The 17,273-nt window shown below is 41.2% G+C and overlaps 1 protein-coding gene across 3 annotated transcripts; it reads right to left on the bottom strand.

Annotated features, from left to right (window-relative positions):
• Positions 1-695: 695 nt before the first annotated feature.
• On the bottom strand, positions 696-16,611 carry dhx38 (DEAH (Asp-Glu-Ala-His) box polypeptide 38). 3 transcript variants are annotated; one of them, XM_034577564.1, is made up of 27 exons: positions 16,350-16,611; positions 15,407-15,732; positions 14,971-15,167; positions 14,547-14,690; positions 14,272-14,434; positions 13,989-14,107; positions 13,816-13,892; positions 13,558-13,713; positions 13,249-13,410; positions 13,024-13,131; positions 12,019-12,137; positions 11,729-11,866; positions 11,454-11,640; positions 10,613-10,798; positions 10,338-10,478; positions 10,090-10,200; positions 9,660-9,776; positions 9,396-9,503; positions 9,167-9,279; positions 8,393-8,601; positions 6,949-7,103; positions 5,910-6,065; positions 5,496-5,630; positions 4,925-5,050; positions 4,736-4,831; positions 4,241-4,362; positions 696-1,720 (listed from the first exon to the last, which is right to left on the bottom strand). In XM_034577564.1, exons 2-27 carry the CDS (start codon positions 15,727-15,729, stop codon positions 1,639-1,641), a joined length of 3,750 nt encoding a protein of 1,249 aa, XP_034433455.1. In that variant the 5' UTR covers positions 15,730-15,732; positions 16,350-16,611; the 3' UTR covers positions 696-1,638. The 3 variants fall into 3 exon arrangements, with proteins under 3 accessions (XP_034433455.1, XP_034433461.1, XP_034433462.1); XM_034577570.1 differs by having other exon boundaries at positions 16,346-16,599; XM_034577571.1 differs by having other exon boundaries at positions 14,971-15,164; positions 16,350-16,599.
• Positions 16,612-17,273: the final 662 nt, after the last annotated feature.

Below are 17,273 nucleotides of genomic sequence, written 5' to 3'. Positions count from 1 at the left end.
AGAGGAGTACTCTTAGGCTTTTATTGTCCATCGAACAACGAGAATTTTCATGTAGAGCAGAAACAACCTGTCAATCAATTCATAATTAATCAGCAAGTGTTGTTTAACAGTTTAAGTTACTGCAGCAAAGTCAGTGTTTAAAGAAAAATAAACTTGTGAGGAGCTGCATCTTTTCTTTGTCGTTTGCTTGTGAACTGAATTTGATTGTTGGCCTGTTAAAGCAAGTTTAACACGTGACCTTTGGCTTCCAAATTGTTTTTATTTGGGCGTTTTCTGAACATTTTCTGAACCAAACACTAAATCGATCGTGAAAATAAACTTTAGTTGCAGACACAACCTCTGATTAATTAATATTTGTCATTTGACTTGTTTGTTGTGGAAATATTATGGAAAACCCGTTGATCCATAAGTAATCAATAGATGATATAAAGGTTTTGTTGCACACGTCAAGAGTCTTTACCTGCAGGTTCTCATTAAATCTCTGTCTGTAGGAAAAGTGTGAATCTTTGACAGAATGCATGTAAACAAATGAGACTTTTCACTGAAGAGATCCATCAACGTGTCACTTAAAACAGATCCCATCTCTTTCACTTATTCACCTTCGTTCAGGCGGCTGCAAAACTCATTTCGAAAAATCCTTTGAAATGACAAAAACAAACATTAGTGACTATAATAATAAATAAAATCACGTCGGCTTAAAAAAAACTAACATTTATTTTAATTTTTTTCATTTACAAACAATGTTCAAAGAAAAAAAAAAAAAATCCGTTGGATGTCCTGCAGCTGTCTGAGTCCCATGTAGAAGACAAAAACACACATGGCCTCCGCTAAACAGTTTCCAGGTTCTGATCAGCTGAGACGTCAGAGGAGGGCAAGCATCAACAGAAACACACGGTTTACTCATTTAAAAGATGTTGACAAACAGAGGAGAAGCACAAAGGAAACCGCTTTGAACACGAGGACCACGAAAGTAAAACAGCTGATGTGTTTAATCCGGCGCGCGGATGTTTTGTATGAAGCAAAACTGTGTCACGTTACGATGTCAGAGCTGGAAGTAGAAAAAGGTCAACTACCTAAACATGCATGAGTGTGTTGTGTGCGTATTTGTATATAGATCCAGTGTGTGGAGACACTCGTGCGGTTTGAATAGTGCTTCAGTCTCGTGGAGGAGCACTTCACGTCGCACACACTGTTCAAGCTGCAGCGACACAAAAAAACGACAGGTAGCGTTGAAATTAGATGATCACTGTTTATCACTGATGATACAGTCAGGATGGAAAACAAACCCAACATAGAAAATGAAACGTTTCCACTTCAGCTAAAATCATGAAAGAGATGTTCGTAAAAACTCTTCTGAGCCATGTTCACATATAAAAACAATACAGCCTTCCTAAGATTGTATCATGGTAACAGCTGAATGACGGAGGTGGAGGGAGACTCATCTGTGGGTCTTGTGCCTTATACAAGTTCTCACTCTAGTGGTCAGTACATGAACTGCAGGTGGTTATGGCCATGCTGGGAGGGACGGACAGTTGCTAGAAGCAAAGTGTTTCTTCATGCCGGTGTCGTCCAAGTGTGGATGATGGCGAGTTCTCAGGAGCGGGTGTGGTTGGTGGGATTTAACGTCCTGGAGGAATGTTACAGTCCGAAGCGGGCAGGGGTGCGTCTGGGAGTCATGGGGGTGGGCTCTTTTCTTCCTGGTGTGCAGATCTTCACCGCCCTGAATTAGAGAGGGAAGGAAGGTTTTAGTTTTGAGTGACAATATACTTTTCAGGCTCATTCTTTACATTTAATCACATGCTAAACACGGCTGTTAGGTTTAGTGAGCAGGTTAAAAACTGGACTGAGCAGCTGAACGAAGCAGCCGGACTGGAGAAGAGTGGAAAGAGGAGCTGGTGTCTCTGTGAAGAGAGTCGGGACGTAGAGCCTGACGCCTCTGACAGCACAATCTATCATCTTTAATTACAGCGGCGTGACACCCTCACACTGCCCACACGTCCCCCGTCTCTCCATCTTCCTCGCTCTCTCACACACACACACACACACACACACACACACACACACACACACACACACACACACACACACACACACACACACACACACACACACACACACACACACACACACACACACACACACACACACACACACACACACACACACACACACACACACCAATTACAACCATCAGGCCATAACCCCCTTCTGTCACTGTGTCCCTCTCTCTGTTCACTTCAGGAGAAATGGTTGTTTCTGATACTCAGGAGTCGACTTGTTTTATGACAGAGATTCTCACATGGAGACAGGAGCCTGACTGATACGGAGATTTGGACAATGATGCCGATACCAATATTAGGAAATACTAAATGTTAGATAGCAATATATCAAACCGATAAATATATTATATTACAGAAGAGGATTTATTATGGCAAATAAATGTAATTAAAGCTTGATATTTTACAGTTTAAGCATCCTGTCTGTAACTATAAATTAAAAGATAACAAATAAACAAATATAACGAACTATAGACAAATGATAAAGAAAATATTTTACATAAATACATAAAAGTTGTTTTTTATCAGCCAATATAAACGCTGATATGTTCATATTATCTGCCAGATGATTTATCTGTCGGGCTCTAACGTAGAAATGAAGAGTTCATGTCTAGGATTTAAACTCAGATTTGCTTTCTACTTAGGTTATACGTATTTTAAAATACACTTTAGGAAATCATGCTACTGTGCTTTAGCCATGTTTTTAACCTGCTCATATGGAGAAGGAATCCCTTGATTTCCATTAATTTCTGTACAATATGAAAATATTTTACACCTGGATTCGTTTTTATCAGATATATATTATTAAATCAAAGTGCTCATTGTTTGATTATCACACAACAACCTTCAATAAATATTAAGTCATACATGATGCATATTGACAGAGATGAACAGAAACTTTTGTCTGCCTGAAGTTGTGGGAAAGTGTTCATCCATAAATCAATACCTATTTAGCTGCTCTGCGGGGGTAACTGGTTAGAAAAATAAGTTTGTTTTTGTTTGTATATTTGTTTGAGAAGTAGGAGCATGTTTGATCCCCAGCTGTATGAGAAATACATCTGAATAAATCTGAAATCATAAACTGGGATTATAATCTACATTAGAAACATCCTAAACTCAAAACAAATAAAGAGTTGTGCAAATCTGACGATGGATTTGATGCCAGCGCTCAGCATCCTCTGCAGACTCATTTATTTTAGTGTTACTGGTCTATAACGTGAGGAAAATGGTGAACAACGTCCGTACGTGCCTTGAGATAAGGTTTGTTGTGATTTGGTTCTATGCAAATCAAATTTGATTTAAAATGTTGAATTTTGTCCCAACCCCAAAGATAATTCATTGAAAGTCATGTAAGACAAAGAAAAACCCATAAAAGAAGTTTGACAGGTTCTGTGAGGTTTAATATTATAGCCCTATGTAAATTAAAGGAGTGAAAAGTTGTGCTTTAGACCTGTGGGTGCTTCACATCATCACACCACTGATCTGTGCTGGTGGGCAGGCAGACGGGTGATGAGCAGCCGCCACATGAAGGAAACGTTTCATCATGGTGCCACTGAACTCGTCGAGGAAACGCTTGTGAGGCCGCAGGACAAAGGAAGCCGAGAGCCCAGGAGAGCCTGCAGTGTTCATTATCACATGTTCAGCTTCCCCTGCTTAAATCTAATTCATAATCACACTCCAGGTATACGATCAGTTTCAAAAGAACTGTCACAGGCGTCGTCACACAAACTCAGGACAGATAAACCGGCTGATTAATTAACTATAAAGGTTCTTTTTAAAATCTGTCTTTATAACATTACCTCTCTCTGTGTAAAGCTCGTGGGCGGGTGTGAAATTAATTTTTTGGTCTAATTTGAAAATGAACGTTCTCCTCCGTTCCCTGCTCTGCTATGGCACAATTTAAATTGCTGCAGTAATGGGGGTCAGCCAGGAGTCAATATTATTTCTTTTTGTCTCGTCTGGAGGGACCAGAGGTGAGAAAAGCTCATCAGGAAGAGTGAGAGAGTTGGAGGAGAGAGAGAGTGGGAGGAGGGAGGGGAGAAGATATGGATTGGCAGCGGGCTAGGTAAATTAAACGTTTCTATCTGGACTGTGTATGGAAAATGGAGGCCATGGGGGACTATTGTTGGATGGGCCCGTGTGTGGAGAGGAACCGAAAGGAGGAGAGATGGTCGCAGACTTACTTAACGCTGACGGTGTTGCTCTTCTTATCCTGCTCGTCTCGGCGCGCTTTCAGCTGCTCCTCCGCCATGGACATCTCCTCCTCCATGCTGGTGATCTCCTCCTTGGCTCGACGACGGTTCTCCTGAGAAGAGGAAATAATAAGACAAACATTGAGTTTTATTTTAGTCAATACAGAACATATACATGCACGAGGTACATTCAAACCTCGAACATTCAAAAAGAGGTCACTGGTTTCATTCCAGTAACCTCTTGACACGCGTATGAAACCAGTAACAAGAGGTCACTGTTTCCTTGCAAGAGGTCACAAGTCAAGATGGTTCTAAACAACTGGAGCTGTACCAGTAAGATCTCCCTGTATTACAGCTAAGGGACAACTTCTTAAACTTCAGAAAATTGGCCCCACACCAGAAGTACACAACACACATGGTCTATTTATATACGTTGTAAATGGACCCAAGATGCATTGAGGCAGTACTCGCCACGTCTCGTCTTACCTGTCTGCTTTTCCCTGCATGTTTGATGCTGTAAAACATGGGTCCCATTTCTGCCAGCCACTCTCCATCCACTGAGGTGACACACTGCATGTACTCCTATAGACACAAAGCACAAGTTTAACATCAACAGCACGTGTATCATTAATTGTTTTCATGCTTTTAAAGTTATTTAGTGAACCGATTCTTTACCTTGGTGGTCATGACAAGCTCGTGGTAGATGATGTAGTCAGGGGTGTAGCCCATACCAAACAGAGAGCTGGTGGGATGGAGGTGGCAGGGCATGCCCGTCCTCACGTTCACATATTCACCAATGCCCTGGGAGCAAACACATGCAGAAATAACACATTCAATGTCTCACTCAGAATTACTGGATGAGGAAAAGGGAGCCTGTGTGCTTGGTGTGCTGAAGTTTAACTGTGTGTATTGGTGTGTGTGTGTGTGTTTGCCTGTGACTATGGTTGCACTTTAAGGTCAAAGCAAAGCAGGTCATCTGGGCTAATTTGCTTCTTCACCTGGCTGAGGCAGCAGGAAAAATAAATTACGTTATAAATATATCCAGCACTGCAGCGATTGCTTGGGTTAGTCGGCTACTCCGAACTTAAACTGAAAACCTTGATTATATAGTCATGATTTCAAATTCCCTTTCAGATCTTCGCACTGTATTAATATGAGGCCAGACGGGATATTTCACCGCTCTGTAATTATGCTGCCACAACCAGTTGCCGCTGGGCGTAACATATTAACCAAGGGCAGACGGTACCTTCAGCTTGGCAGCCTGGTGGAAGTAAGCAGCACATATGCACTTCCTGAGTATGTCCCAGTCTGAGCCACAGGAAACCAGGTTCATCCTCTGCTGCACCATGATGTCCTTCAACTGAGAGCGCACCTCACGCACCTGCACAGAACAGAAAATACTGGAAGTTTAACTAGAGATATAGAAACAAGCTCAAATCAAATGTTTGAGGGGAAAACGCATCACAAAGCATCAAAAAATGAATGATCAGAAGTTGCCATATTTGCATATTTACTGATCAGGCCTCAAAAGGACCTGGATTGTATGATACATGTATTCAAACATCGGACTAAAGGTAGGAAAACAACCCAAAGTGTAAACTGAGATGTGCATGTAGGAATTTAATGTGCAAAGGTTTTCACTGAGCAGTGGGAGTCTGACCTTGCGCATGGCCTTGGTGTGGATGAAGTGGTCATTGCACCAGATGCTGGAGTAATTGTTGTTCTTCCACTGCATGTACACATTCAGGTAAGTGAGGTGGTCGCTCTCTGGGACTGAGAACTTCTCCCTCACCTGGTCACTCTCCTCCTCGCGACCCTGCAACGCAAAATGGAACAAACAATCGTTTTTGACAATGTGGTGGAAACAGGCTCTGAACTAAATGTTTTTTTCAGCACATCAGAGAGGGAACAACGTTAGCATTCAAATGGAGGCAATCTCTTGCAGACCTGGCAAATTTAAGACCATTATTCACACTCTGTTCCACAAACTACACATTGTGCCCGGCACTAATTAGCAGAATTAGTGCGGTTAGAGAATAGCTAAAGTGGGATTTCTCACTGAAAAACAGCCCAAAACAATGTTCTTGAAGTAGAGAAACCTGATCTGAACAAGATCAGCGTATTTGTGGGCAGGGAAACTGAAAGATAATCAGCTGAAAAATGTTATAAGGTGATATAGAGCTGAAGAAAACTGTAGTCAGGTCATAATTCTCAATGGGTTCATCACTACAAGTGACCCCGAATTCATATGACCCCACTATAAATATAAAAGTATGGATCATAGCCACGTTAACATAACAATGTACACTGGAACAAAGTGAATTTTTCACCTCAGCCGAGGAGGTTATGTTTTCATTGCTGTTTGTTTGTTTGTCTGTCAGCAGGATTACTCAAAAACCACTGAACCTATTTCCATGAAATTTTGCGAAGGGGTGGGACGTGACCCAAGGAAGAACCCATTAAATTTTGGAGAGGATCCAGATAAACAGACGGATCCAGGATTTATTTTCTCACAGATAGGGCGTTAGCCTTGGCGGAGGTATGCAGCCTCTGAGCAGCCTCTAGTTTTTTTAATTTAACAATAAGGTTGGCAGCCTTCCATCTATTTTGCACTGGGACTTCACAAAAAGTGGAGAAACGTTATTTCGGTTGTGCATCAGTATTTCAGTCATAAAGTTACTGTCTCAAATGAGATGTACTTTTGGTCTGTAGAAGATGGCCGGCACAGACAACATGGAGACGATGATGAGGATGTCAGCACTGCAGGCCATGTCGCAGGACACAATAAGCATCTTGGAGAGGGCTGGGTCGAGGGGAAACTCCACCATCAGACGCCCCGTCGGTGTCAAAGAGCCTGAAAGGGCGAAAGAGAACACAATTACAAGGTCACACAGGAGCACGATACTTGAAAAATTTAGAGAGGACCAGCATAAGCCAAGTGATAAGCTTCTTTTCCATCAAACGCCTGCTGGCGTGAGAGTAAAGCAAGTATAATGTGACACTTATTTGTCTATCGCCGTGAGAGAGCAGGATGAACTGCTGACAGTTGAGAATACTTGTGTAGAAAAAAAGAGAGTGAGATCAGAAACTTTGCCAGTTCTGATTTAAATGATTAGACGACAGAGTCTAAGAAGCTTATGAGGAGGAAAAGCAGAGAAGCAGAGCAGCCAGTTTGGGGCAGGTAAGCCTTAATCAGAGATAATCTGCTGTTAACACACCATACAGGGAATCATCAAAAGTCCCCCCTATCCCCAAATCCCTAAATCCCCTGGAATCTGACTAAGGATGAGACAGAAATGAGACCCGACCAGTCAAATCAAACACAGGATCAGTAACTAGGCAATTACTCCACTGGCTAAACCTCAAAACTACTTCCTCCAGGCCTGTTTGCAGTGTCTGCATCACTGCAGCATCCACAACACAAGATGTGTTAGTGGTGTCAGCATCACAATGTAGCAGCTCAGAGCGGCACTGAGAGGAAAATACAAGCCTCATATCCACAATATCCTCCATCACATCATCATCTCAAAGGGAAGATGACTTAAGCCGTTTGGCCAAACAGTAAAGTATGTACTGTATAACACTGTTCTTGGTAGGTAGTGTCTACTACTAACAGCAAAACAAATAAGGTTATAGCATAAGTTTTTATGAAAATGTTAGCACATTGTCAGTATTTATTTAAATTTATCATATAATTATTTGCTTTACTTAAATGTACACTGAACGTTGAAATGCCTACGGTACTGGAAATTTGGGGTTGGGCATCGGCGAGTACATGAATGAATGACCCTATTAGATCAAAAGCAAATAGATCAATTGTTCTTCTTTATTTCTGGGGGGGGTTTTTATGCATTGGTATCAAAATCGGTATCAGAACAGTCTAAATGGTATCGTAATATCTGTATTTACGATCCTATTTAGAAGCCATAAAAATTATTTGAACTGAGCCCAAGTTATTTTAAGTTGTATTAAATGTTATTCTATAGAAAAACATAATTTTGTCTTACTCTGGGAAAATAATTAGTTTAAGGACTGTAACTCATTTGCATAATAAGTTTCGTTAGTAATTGATAAGTGTCCAAAATAATCAGTTACACACTGTAGCTGTATCATGATGACATCATATGCCTGTTCACCACCCACCTGTGTTGTCCAGAGCCCCCAAGATCCAGAGCTGGTACATGGAGTTGAGCATGTTGTCCTCCGGCGGTGGATCCATGAAGTGGAAGAGAAGCAAATCCTGAACGCCCAGTGACTTCAACAGCAGGACAACGTTTGCCAGGTTGGTCCTCTGGATCTCTGGAATGGTGGTGGTCAGCATCTCATTCTTATAAGCACTCTGAGTATAAAGCCTGGACAGAGAAGAGGGCACGGAGAGAGAAAAAGAAAAAGACAACGCGAGTGTGAAATTTAAACCTCCAAGATGTTTGTATATCCTTCTTTGAACAAACACAGACAGGATGTGCGTCTGTTGGCCGTCTTGAGAAGTGCCACTAATGTAAATGATAAGTTGGATTCCGAGGACCAGGTGAAGATGAGCAAATTAAACTTCAGACAAGAAGCCACAAATCATTTAGGGAAGTTAAAGTCAAGGACCTGACTTAAGACTTTCTCAACAATCACAGCTGTCTGGTGTAGGAGTTAATATCTGCAGAACAATGTGGATGTTTATGGACGTTATGCAATTTTGTGGGTGTGGAAATTTCTATGTGAGTGGAGCAAACCAGCATGACACCAACACACTTCTTCTTACTAAACCACCCCAACTGTAACTACTTGATGTAAAGCTGTGTAAAGAATGTTAACTCACACAAACATAAAAGTATAAAAATTATGCATGTTCCTGCTCTCGGGAGTCCATAACAAGAAATATCTTTCTTTCAAATTAAAACCTAAGGTTAAAAAAGCGACTATTACCTGTAGCACTGTCCTGGTCCTGTACGTCCTGCTCTGCCTGAACGCTGGTTGGCATTAGCCTGGCTGATGGGATAAACCTGCAGTGCATCCATTCCAATACGTGGATTGAAAACCTGTGGACAGAAGAAGTGTGAAAAAACATAAATGATGTCAGTTTGCTTAAATATTGCACAGAGGAAACCGATTTGTGATAAACGGCAGCATGATAACTTTACAGTTTGTTTAGTACCTTGAGTTTGCAGTATCCTGAATCCACCACAAACATAATTCCGTCCACAGTGAGGGAAGTCTCAGCGATGTTTGTTGCAACAATACATTTCCTCACACCATCTGGAGCCTAACACAGAATAAAATAAAGGAAATCAGCAGGAGGTCAACTATGTTCTCTCACTTATCTTCATTACAATTATTAAAAGATACAAAGTGCAGAATTTGGTAAACCCATTTGCATGTAAAAAAAACAACAACATTACTAGCAGTGACTGATAAAAACCTTCTGGAAGATCTTGGCCTGGAGGTCAGACGGCAGCTGAGAGTAAATGGGAAGCACAGCAAGAGCTGGAGGGTTGTCCAAGTCCTCCAACCGCTCCACGATCTGATCTGACGTCACCTGCAGGGACAAGAAAATACGTTCAGAACACAAAATGGACAATACCTCTTGTTCCCTGTCAACAGAGGTAGTTTAGAATAGATAAGGATTTAGTTTACTTGATTACATATATTACTTATATGTAGAAATCTACAAACAAAGAGAAGAGATATTTAATTTACTAAAGGCGTTTGAAACCTATATTTAAATGCCTGTGGTTGTAACAAATATTTATTCAGCATCTTTTCTACATGAAACTCAAATCTCAAGTCATTTGTGCAATTCATTCATACACAACAACGACTTCGGTTAATACATCAGCCATTTCCCTCACCTCAATATCCTCCTGTCCAGGCATGAAAATGAGGATGTCTCCCACCAACCCGCTGAGGTGGATCTGCAGCGCCTGTTTCACTGATGCCTCCACGTAGTCCTCCTGAGGAGTCTACACATCGCACAACACAACAAATCAGTCCCACACGAAACAAAAGAGCCCAAACACAATACTTTGAATTAGATTACAAAAGTAAGGCTGTAGTGCTAGTACGTAAAAGAAAAAGTAAAATGGAAGCATAAACATACCTTGCTAAACAAGATGTCTACTGGAAACGTTCTTCCTGGAATATGAAATATTGGTACGTTGCCAAAAAATGCTGCAAACTTGTCCGAGTCCATAGTAGCAGAGGTAACTATGAGTTTCAAATCAGTACGTCGAGATACAACCTGGCAGGGAACAGTGGACACGAGTGACAAGGTAAGTACCACAGAATGAATCACACAGCCACATACAGTTACCTGTTTTGGAAATGACAAAAACCGATCTGTCTTTAATGGGTGTTAGGTAGTTGTATACTGACCTCACGTAACAAACCAAACAGTACATCAGTATTCAGGGAGCGTTCATGAGCCTCGTCCATGATAACAGCGCTGTAGTGGTCCAGGTCTGACTCCCTCAGTGACTCTCTGAGCAGGATACCGTCCGTCATGTACTTTATCAGAGTTTTCTCTGATGTACAGTCCTCAAAGCGGATCGCATAGCCCACCTGCAGGGAACAGTTTCGATCAATAAATACTAAAAAATACCAAATGGTTCAAAATAAAAAATGTAATTGTTTTTACTAAATCAATTGAAAAACGATCCAATATTTAAGCAGCTCCAGTGTTTCCCTTCACTGATGCTTCTCAGTTCAGACCCAACTAAACTCCAGGCCAGGATGATGTTTTCATTTTGTCCACTAGATGGTGGTATTACATCACATATGACTTCATATGACGTGAGTGCCAGAAGGACCCTCAGAAAGCAATTGCATCTAGATGAGATGCTGACATTAATGAAACTACTTCATAAAAAGACTTGTTCTCTATACTTTAGATGATTGGACATTTGATATTGAAACTGTTTAGACACATCTGAAAGCTGTTGCCGTCAGTGTTAGTCTGTTCCCAGATCTCAACATTTAAATTCTGTTTTTAGAAAGTTAAATGTTATCATCAAAAAAGTCAAATTATAATCAATAACTCATACAGTTATACTAATAACTACAATGAGCTCCTGAATTGACTTTCTCAATGCTCAACTCAATATATATATTTAATACATTGTCTTTCTATCCAAAGCAAATGAATGTATATGAGACATTCATTTTGTTTGGACAATCAGAGATAATGCAGCTGGTTGTTTGCTCGAGCTGCTCTCACCTCTTCTCCAAGGTTGGTGCCGATCTCCTCGCTGACTCTCTTGGCCACACTCATTGCTGCCACTCTCCTTGGCTGAGTACATCCCACCATGCCGTAGCTGGTGTAACCATCCTCATGCAGGTACTGGGTCAGCTGGGTGGTCTTCCCACTGCCTGTTTCCCCAACCACAATCACTATGCTGTTGTCCCTGCAGACGGACAGTGAAACAGTCCAGATTATAACTCAGTCAAATAAAAACAGATCAGTTTTGATGCAAACACTCCGGGTAACAATACCTAATGATGTTAAGAAGTTGCTGTCTGACAGCAAAGATAGGAAGGTATTGTCTCTGCTGCAGAAGAGTCTTCTTCTTTGCAAAATCACTGCTGGCCTCTGTCTTATCTCTCATGTGGTCTGCAAATTTCTGCTCTGCTCTGTAAGACAGACAAAACAAATCACCAGAAGTTAATATGGGTGAGACGATCTCACTCTACACTTCTGTGAATTAAGCCCATGGACGATGAAAAAGAAACTTTGAAATGTCATTCAATTCAATGTTTAAACTTTGCGAAGAGAGTCTAGTCACCTGTAGTCGACTTTGCCGTCTTCGCCTACTGCTTTGCCTCCATCATCTTCCTCTTTCTTCTTGATCCCCATGATATCTCCCAACTTGGTGCCTGCCAGTTCCCAGTGTTTGTGCTGTGCCTGAAAAGAGAATTGTTCCAATTATATCCTGCCTTTATGAAGATTGGAGCTTCAGGTTGCATTTCCATGCACATCCAACAACCATAAGAGATGACAAAGCTTTTGGTGTCACATTTGTCAAGTTGTTTTACTTTGCTGATGATCGTTTGCAGTGAGAATGTCATCACTCGACCAGGTTTGGTAAACATGCATAAATTATTCACTGCTGTGAGGAAGTTAGACAGCATTGGCCTTATCAAATGGACAGGTGCTAACCAACGAACCCCATTAACATTTCTCAACAGCAGGGAGAAGATCATGTCTGTTATTTATATCTCACTGCAAAAAGATGGACATATTACATTTAATAATTTGAAATGCATTCTGGTTTTAACTAAATACATCAAAAGCAGTGACATTAACTGTCTATCAACACTTGGTGGGTATACTATTACTTTCAGTACTAATCTTGAACAACCTGCATTTTACCAAACTAAACAACTACCGGTAACTTCTCTAGGCCTTGTGTCATTTCCCTCACAGTGTCAGTTCTGTGCATGTTTGCTACTGAACCATACTTTACATATGATACCTTGCAAACTGTTGTATGATTTAAAAGGTATTGGTATTCAGCCTGCCAGATGTAATTATTTGGGTCAATGTTATTTTCAAGTGCTTTAACCAGTGAGAGCTGCAGATCATCCGTCTAAGACGTCCGGGATGTTCATAGTCATTTTATAGTGATCTTTTACTAACCCCCCCCCCCCCCCCATCATTACTGAATATTGCATTAACCCTCTCAAACAATGTCAAGCGTAACACAGATATAAAGACTGCTTCTCGAGAGCAGGATCACACAGCCCTTGTACTGTAAATCAGTAAAATAGTAATTATCAAATCAACCAACCTTCTTACGTTCCTTCTGCTCACGGTGTTTGCGGACAAGCTGGCTGCCTTTTCGAGAGATAATGGCCATGTCAGAGGTAGGATCTTTCACAGGAATGACAGGCTCTGGCTGCAAAACCAAACACACACACACAAACATTTAAATCAAAAACAAACAACTCGAGTTCTGACAAAAATGTAACATCTAAGACACTGAATAATTGTTAAATATTCTCGTCCTGGTCACCTGTTTGGTGAAGACTATTCTTCCATCCAGGAAAGGAGGGACCAGATTGTGAACCAGCAGGTGAACCTTAGCAGCATTGTCCTCCTCAAAGTCTTCATCCACCTCCAACCTCTGCACCACACCACTGGTCAGCATACGGTTGGTCTCCCACCGCTCATTATCCTGAGACAAGAAATACAGCTTGTTAAAAAGACGCGCTAACACAGACACAAGCACCAAAAAAATTGCTAAAAAGGTACACACACAGTTTTGTATATGCCTGTGCCTGCAGACACACAGTTCTGAATAGGTTGATATGAAGCACTGTACCTCATTGATCTGTCGCTTGTGAGCAGATATTCTTTTCTGTGTCTGCTTCTGAAGGATTTGTTCTCTTTTCTTCACATATTCTTCAGATGTGGAGGTGAAAGGGTTGTGGAACTCATCATATCCTTCATCCATCATGTACCAATCTCTGTCAGCTTGCTGCAAAACAGTGACATTTGATGAATAGGAGAAAATATTTCCCCCCAAAAAATAGCAAATAGCTTTAATGAGGCCAAAATGAGGGACAATTATACCACTCACCTTCTGTTCGTCCTCCCACTGTTCTTTCTCACCCTCATTATCAAACATAAATCCTCCTTCACCATCTTCTTTCCTACCTGAGGAAGAAATATCACCAGATTAAGTAATGGTATCAGACATAGAGTATTTCAATCTTACATGCGAGTATAAATGGCTTGATTTCAGTATAGTACCTTTTCCTTGTGATAAACGAGGTGTAGAACCCAAATGTTTTCTGTCATTGGCCCACTCGTTGTACTTATAGGATGGGGTAGGCAGGGGTGTGTCATCAGGGTAACGTCCTCTGACAGACCTAAGCACATAGCAGACAGGTGTTATGAAGGCATCAAGGAGCATTAGTTTCTCAGCAGCTAAGCACTTAAAGTGTGTGATTTTGTGTATGTTTTCCATATAAAACTAAGGCTCTGAGGGCAAGGGAAAGAAAGTGTAAGACAAAATGAATACTGGGTGTTTTACCTGTCCCTCCTCTCACTGTCTCGGCCGGAACGATGACTTCGCTCTGAGCGATCAGACTCTCTGTTAGACGGGGCCGGGGATGGAGATTCCCACTGGGAATGCCTTGAAGTGGCATAACCACTGTCATCCTCCTCCCAGTTTGAGCGTGAGGGTGTGACACCATCTGTTTTAAATTAAATTCAAACAAAGTAAAGAATGGTGTTTTGTATAGAAACTTATGATTGTGCAATTATGATAAAAAAGAAATAAATCAAAGAAATATTAAGCTAAATTACCTCTTGGGCGCTGCTGTGGTGTCAGCGGTTCGTCTCTTTTACTTCCCCGGCTGAGGCGATCGGACCAGCCATCTCTCTGCGAGCGCTCACTCCTCTCTGACCGGCTACTGCTGCTTCCGCGGCTATGGCCACTATCTCGCTCATCTGACAGAGACAAGGTTCGGTTATTCTCAAAAATGCTGCCTGCTGAACAGGGCTGCAAATAACATGTGCTTTCAATGCTGACTGGCCTACCAATTCAGTTTTCAAATACTCAGTCCATTTCACAACAAATAAAGAAATCAAATAATCATCAAATGTGATTTATTATTGTAATGGTTTATTAATCTTTCGTTTTATTAGAGTTTATTTTTATTGTATAGTCCAAAAAAAAGTCTAATTGCACTAAAAAACTGTTACATGACTGCTTCATTATTAGCCTCACCTCTTTCACTCCTTCGGTCTCTGCCCTTATCTCGGCTCCTTTCTCGGTCTCTTTCTTTGTTCTTGTCTTCTTTGGAGGAGGCGTAGACTCCATGCTCACGTTTGTCTTTCTCTCTCTGCTGGTGCCTGCGTTTGAATTCTTCACTGACCCCTCCAGGGCTTGAGGGTGTCTCAGAGCCAGTCACACGATACTTCCTGCTGGAGAGTCAAAAATAACATTTTACACATTAGTCATACTGTTTTTGTAGCTTACTACAGTCACTAAAACAATTAATGAGTAAAAAGGGAACAAAGTCCTGGTTTAATATTTGCTTTGGCAATGACATCTTTGAAAACTGCCAGGAGCGATAATTCTCCATTGACTGGAGGGCTGAGTGTCTGAAAAAACAAGATCCATAAGTTTCAACACACAGGATAGTATTTACTCTGACACTTACCTCTCCTTCTTAGCACCTCTGTCCTTATCATCGTCTTCTTCATCAGACCCAGAGTCACTTTTACCTTCCTCCCAGTCCTGGTAGGAGGTAACCTTTGACTTCTTTCTATTTCTGTCTTCACTTGCGTCTGCCTGTTCCTTGTTTTCGCGCTCCTTCCGTTTCTGGGCTGCGAGCAGATCCAAGCCCAGCAAAGACGTGCGTGGGGTGGGTGCCCGAAAGACGTGGGGCTCTTCTGCAGCACTCTTCTGCTTTACTATAAGACCCCCAACTTCAGCCGTCGGATCAGTCCCTTCCAGCCTATGGATCGACACATCGTCATCCATAATCTGTGGAGAAATAATGACATGTGGAGGAGGTGAAAACATGTAATGCTACTAACTGTTAAGGACAATCACTGAAATTTACATAGTCATTTCTCAGTTATTGTCGCCAATTCATGAATATAAAATAAGTGCTCTTTCTCGATACTATTAATTTCGACAAAATGTTCTCTCAGCCCCAACCAAAGTATGTAGGCTTTTGTCTTCATCTACCATCAGAACAATAATTTGACCTCTAATGTTTACAGTCAGCTCAAAGGGGCGACGTATTATATTACAGAAATATACATAGAAATAACATAACAAACCGAAATGGCCATAACTCTGCTAATAGGTCGTATCTCATTCAATCATATTTCACCGACAGCCTCATTTTTGAGTCATTACGTTAAAGATCACAAATGTGGACTCGGCTCCATTGAAGGTCTGATACTCGTTCAGTGTCAACAGTAACGATTGTTACAGTTTAATGTAAAGACATTTCCACGAGATCTGGTTTATTACTGATGTTTTTCAAAAAGAAGGAACACGAAGCAAGTGGAAAGAAGAACGTGTCAGTAAATTCAATGTATGTCCACCGGTTTAATATGAGTCTTGTTAAACGACATGAATCACTTACGTACCTCAGGGAGCAGCTAGCGTTAGCTGAGCCGAGGCCGGCTGCTAACCTCGGGGAACTGTCGCCTGGTTCTCCGGGTCGGAAATACAACAAATATCCGAACAAAACAAAGATTTCAATTCAGGTAGTGGAGGAAAAGTGGTCCAGGGTATGCAGGACCTGCGTCTGTCACTGATTACTATTCAAAACGCGGCTTTCGAAAACACGACGTATGTGTTTACAACAAGCAGGGCGCCAGCCATTGCTATCCCAGAATTCACCGCGTCAGGAGAAAAAAATCTAGTCAAAGTTTTATTTAAACAGTTTGAGTTTGATGGAGTGGAGAGAAAAAACAGTAAATAAACTAAGTAGACTAAATAAACAATAAATAAATATATCACAACATCACATATCACAACATCATATAGCACAGCCTTCTCAGCAGCTGCCACAGCTCTGAGACAGGTTTATAGTCCAGCTTCCTTTGTTTTTGGTTGTAGACTCTGATGCTGAGCCGTCAACAAATAACTCCACTCCTGCATTATCAGCATCACAGGATTCAACTATTACAACAGCAATCTTACAATAAATAAAAATAAGTTTGATTATATAAAAAATAAATGAATAAAATAAGCAAGAGAAAATATAAAAAGACAGACAAATAATGTTCAGACATATTCAGGTTCTGTGTTGGGATGGGGGTGGGTTTGGTGATGAGGTTTATATCTTATTCTGCAAGTGCACCTGCTGCTGTTGCATGAGTAGAGATATTTTATCTGGTCGGTTAGTTTGCCCAAGGTTATGCTGCTGACTGAAAGAAGTGTCTTATCTTTTTGAGTCTCCCACAAGAATTTGCTAAATATACCAGAATGTGGCAGTGCAGGATGAAGTCTAGACTTTACATGTATTTGTGAACCATTGACGTACACATGTGCCACTATCATCCTGT

This window comes from Hippoglossus hippoglossus, chromosome 3, assembly GCF_009819705.1.
Source record: "Hippoglossus hippoglossus isolate fHipHip1 chromosome 3, fHipHip1.pri, whole genome shotgun sequence".
NCBI classification, from domain to species: domain Eukaryota; kingdom Metazoa; phylum Chordata; class Actinopteri; order Pleuronectiformes; family Pleuronectidae; genus Hippoglossus; species Hippoglossus hippoglossus.
Note: the sequence above shows the minus strand (reverse complement) of the source record. Positions and strands in the feature narration are given on the sequence as shown.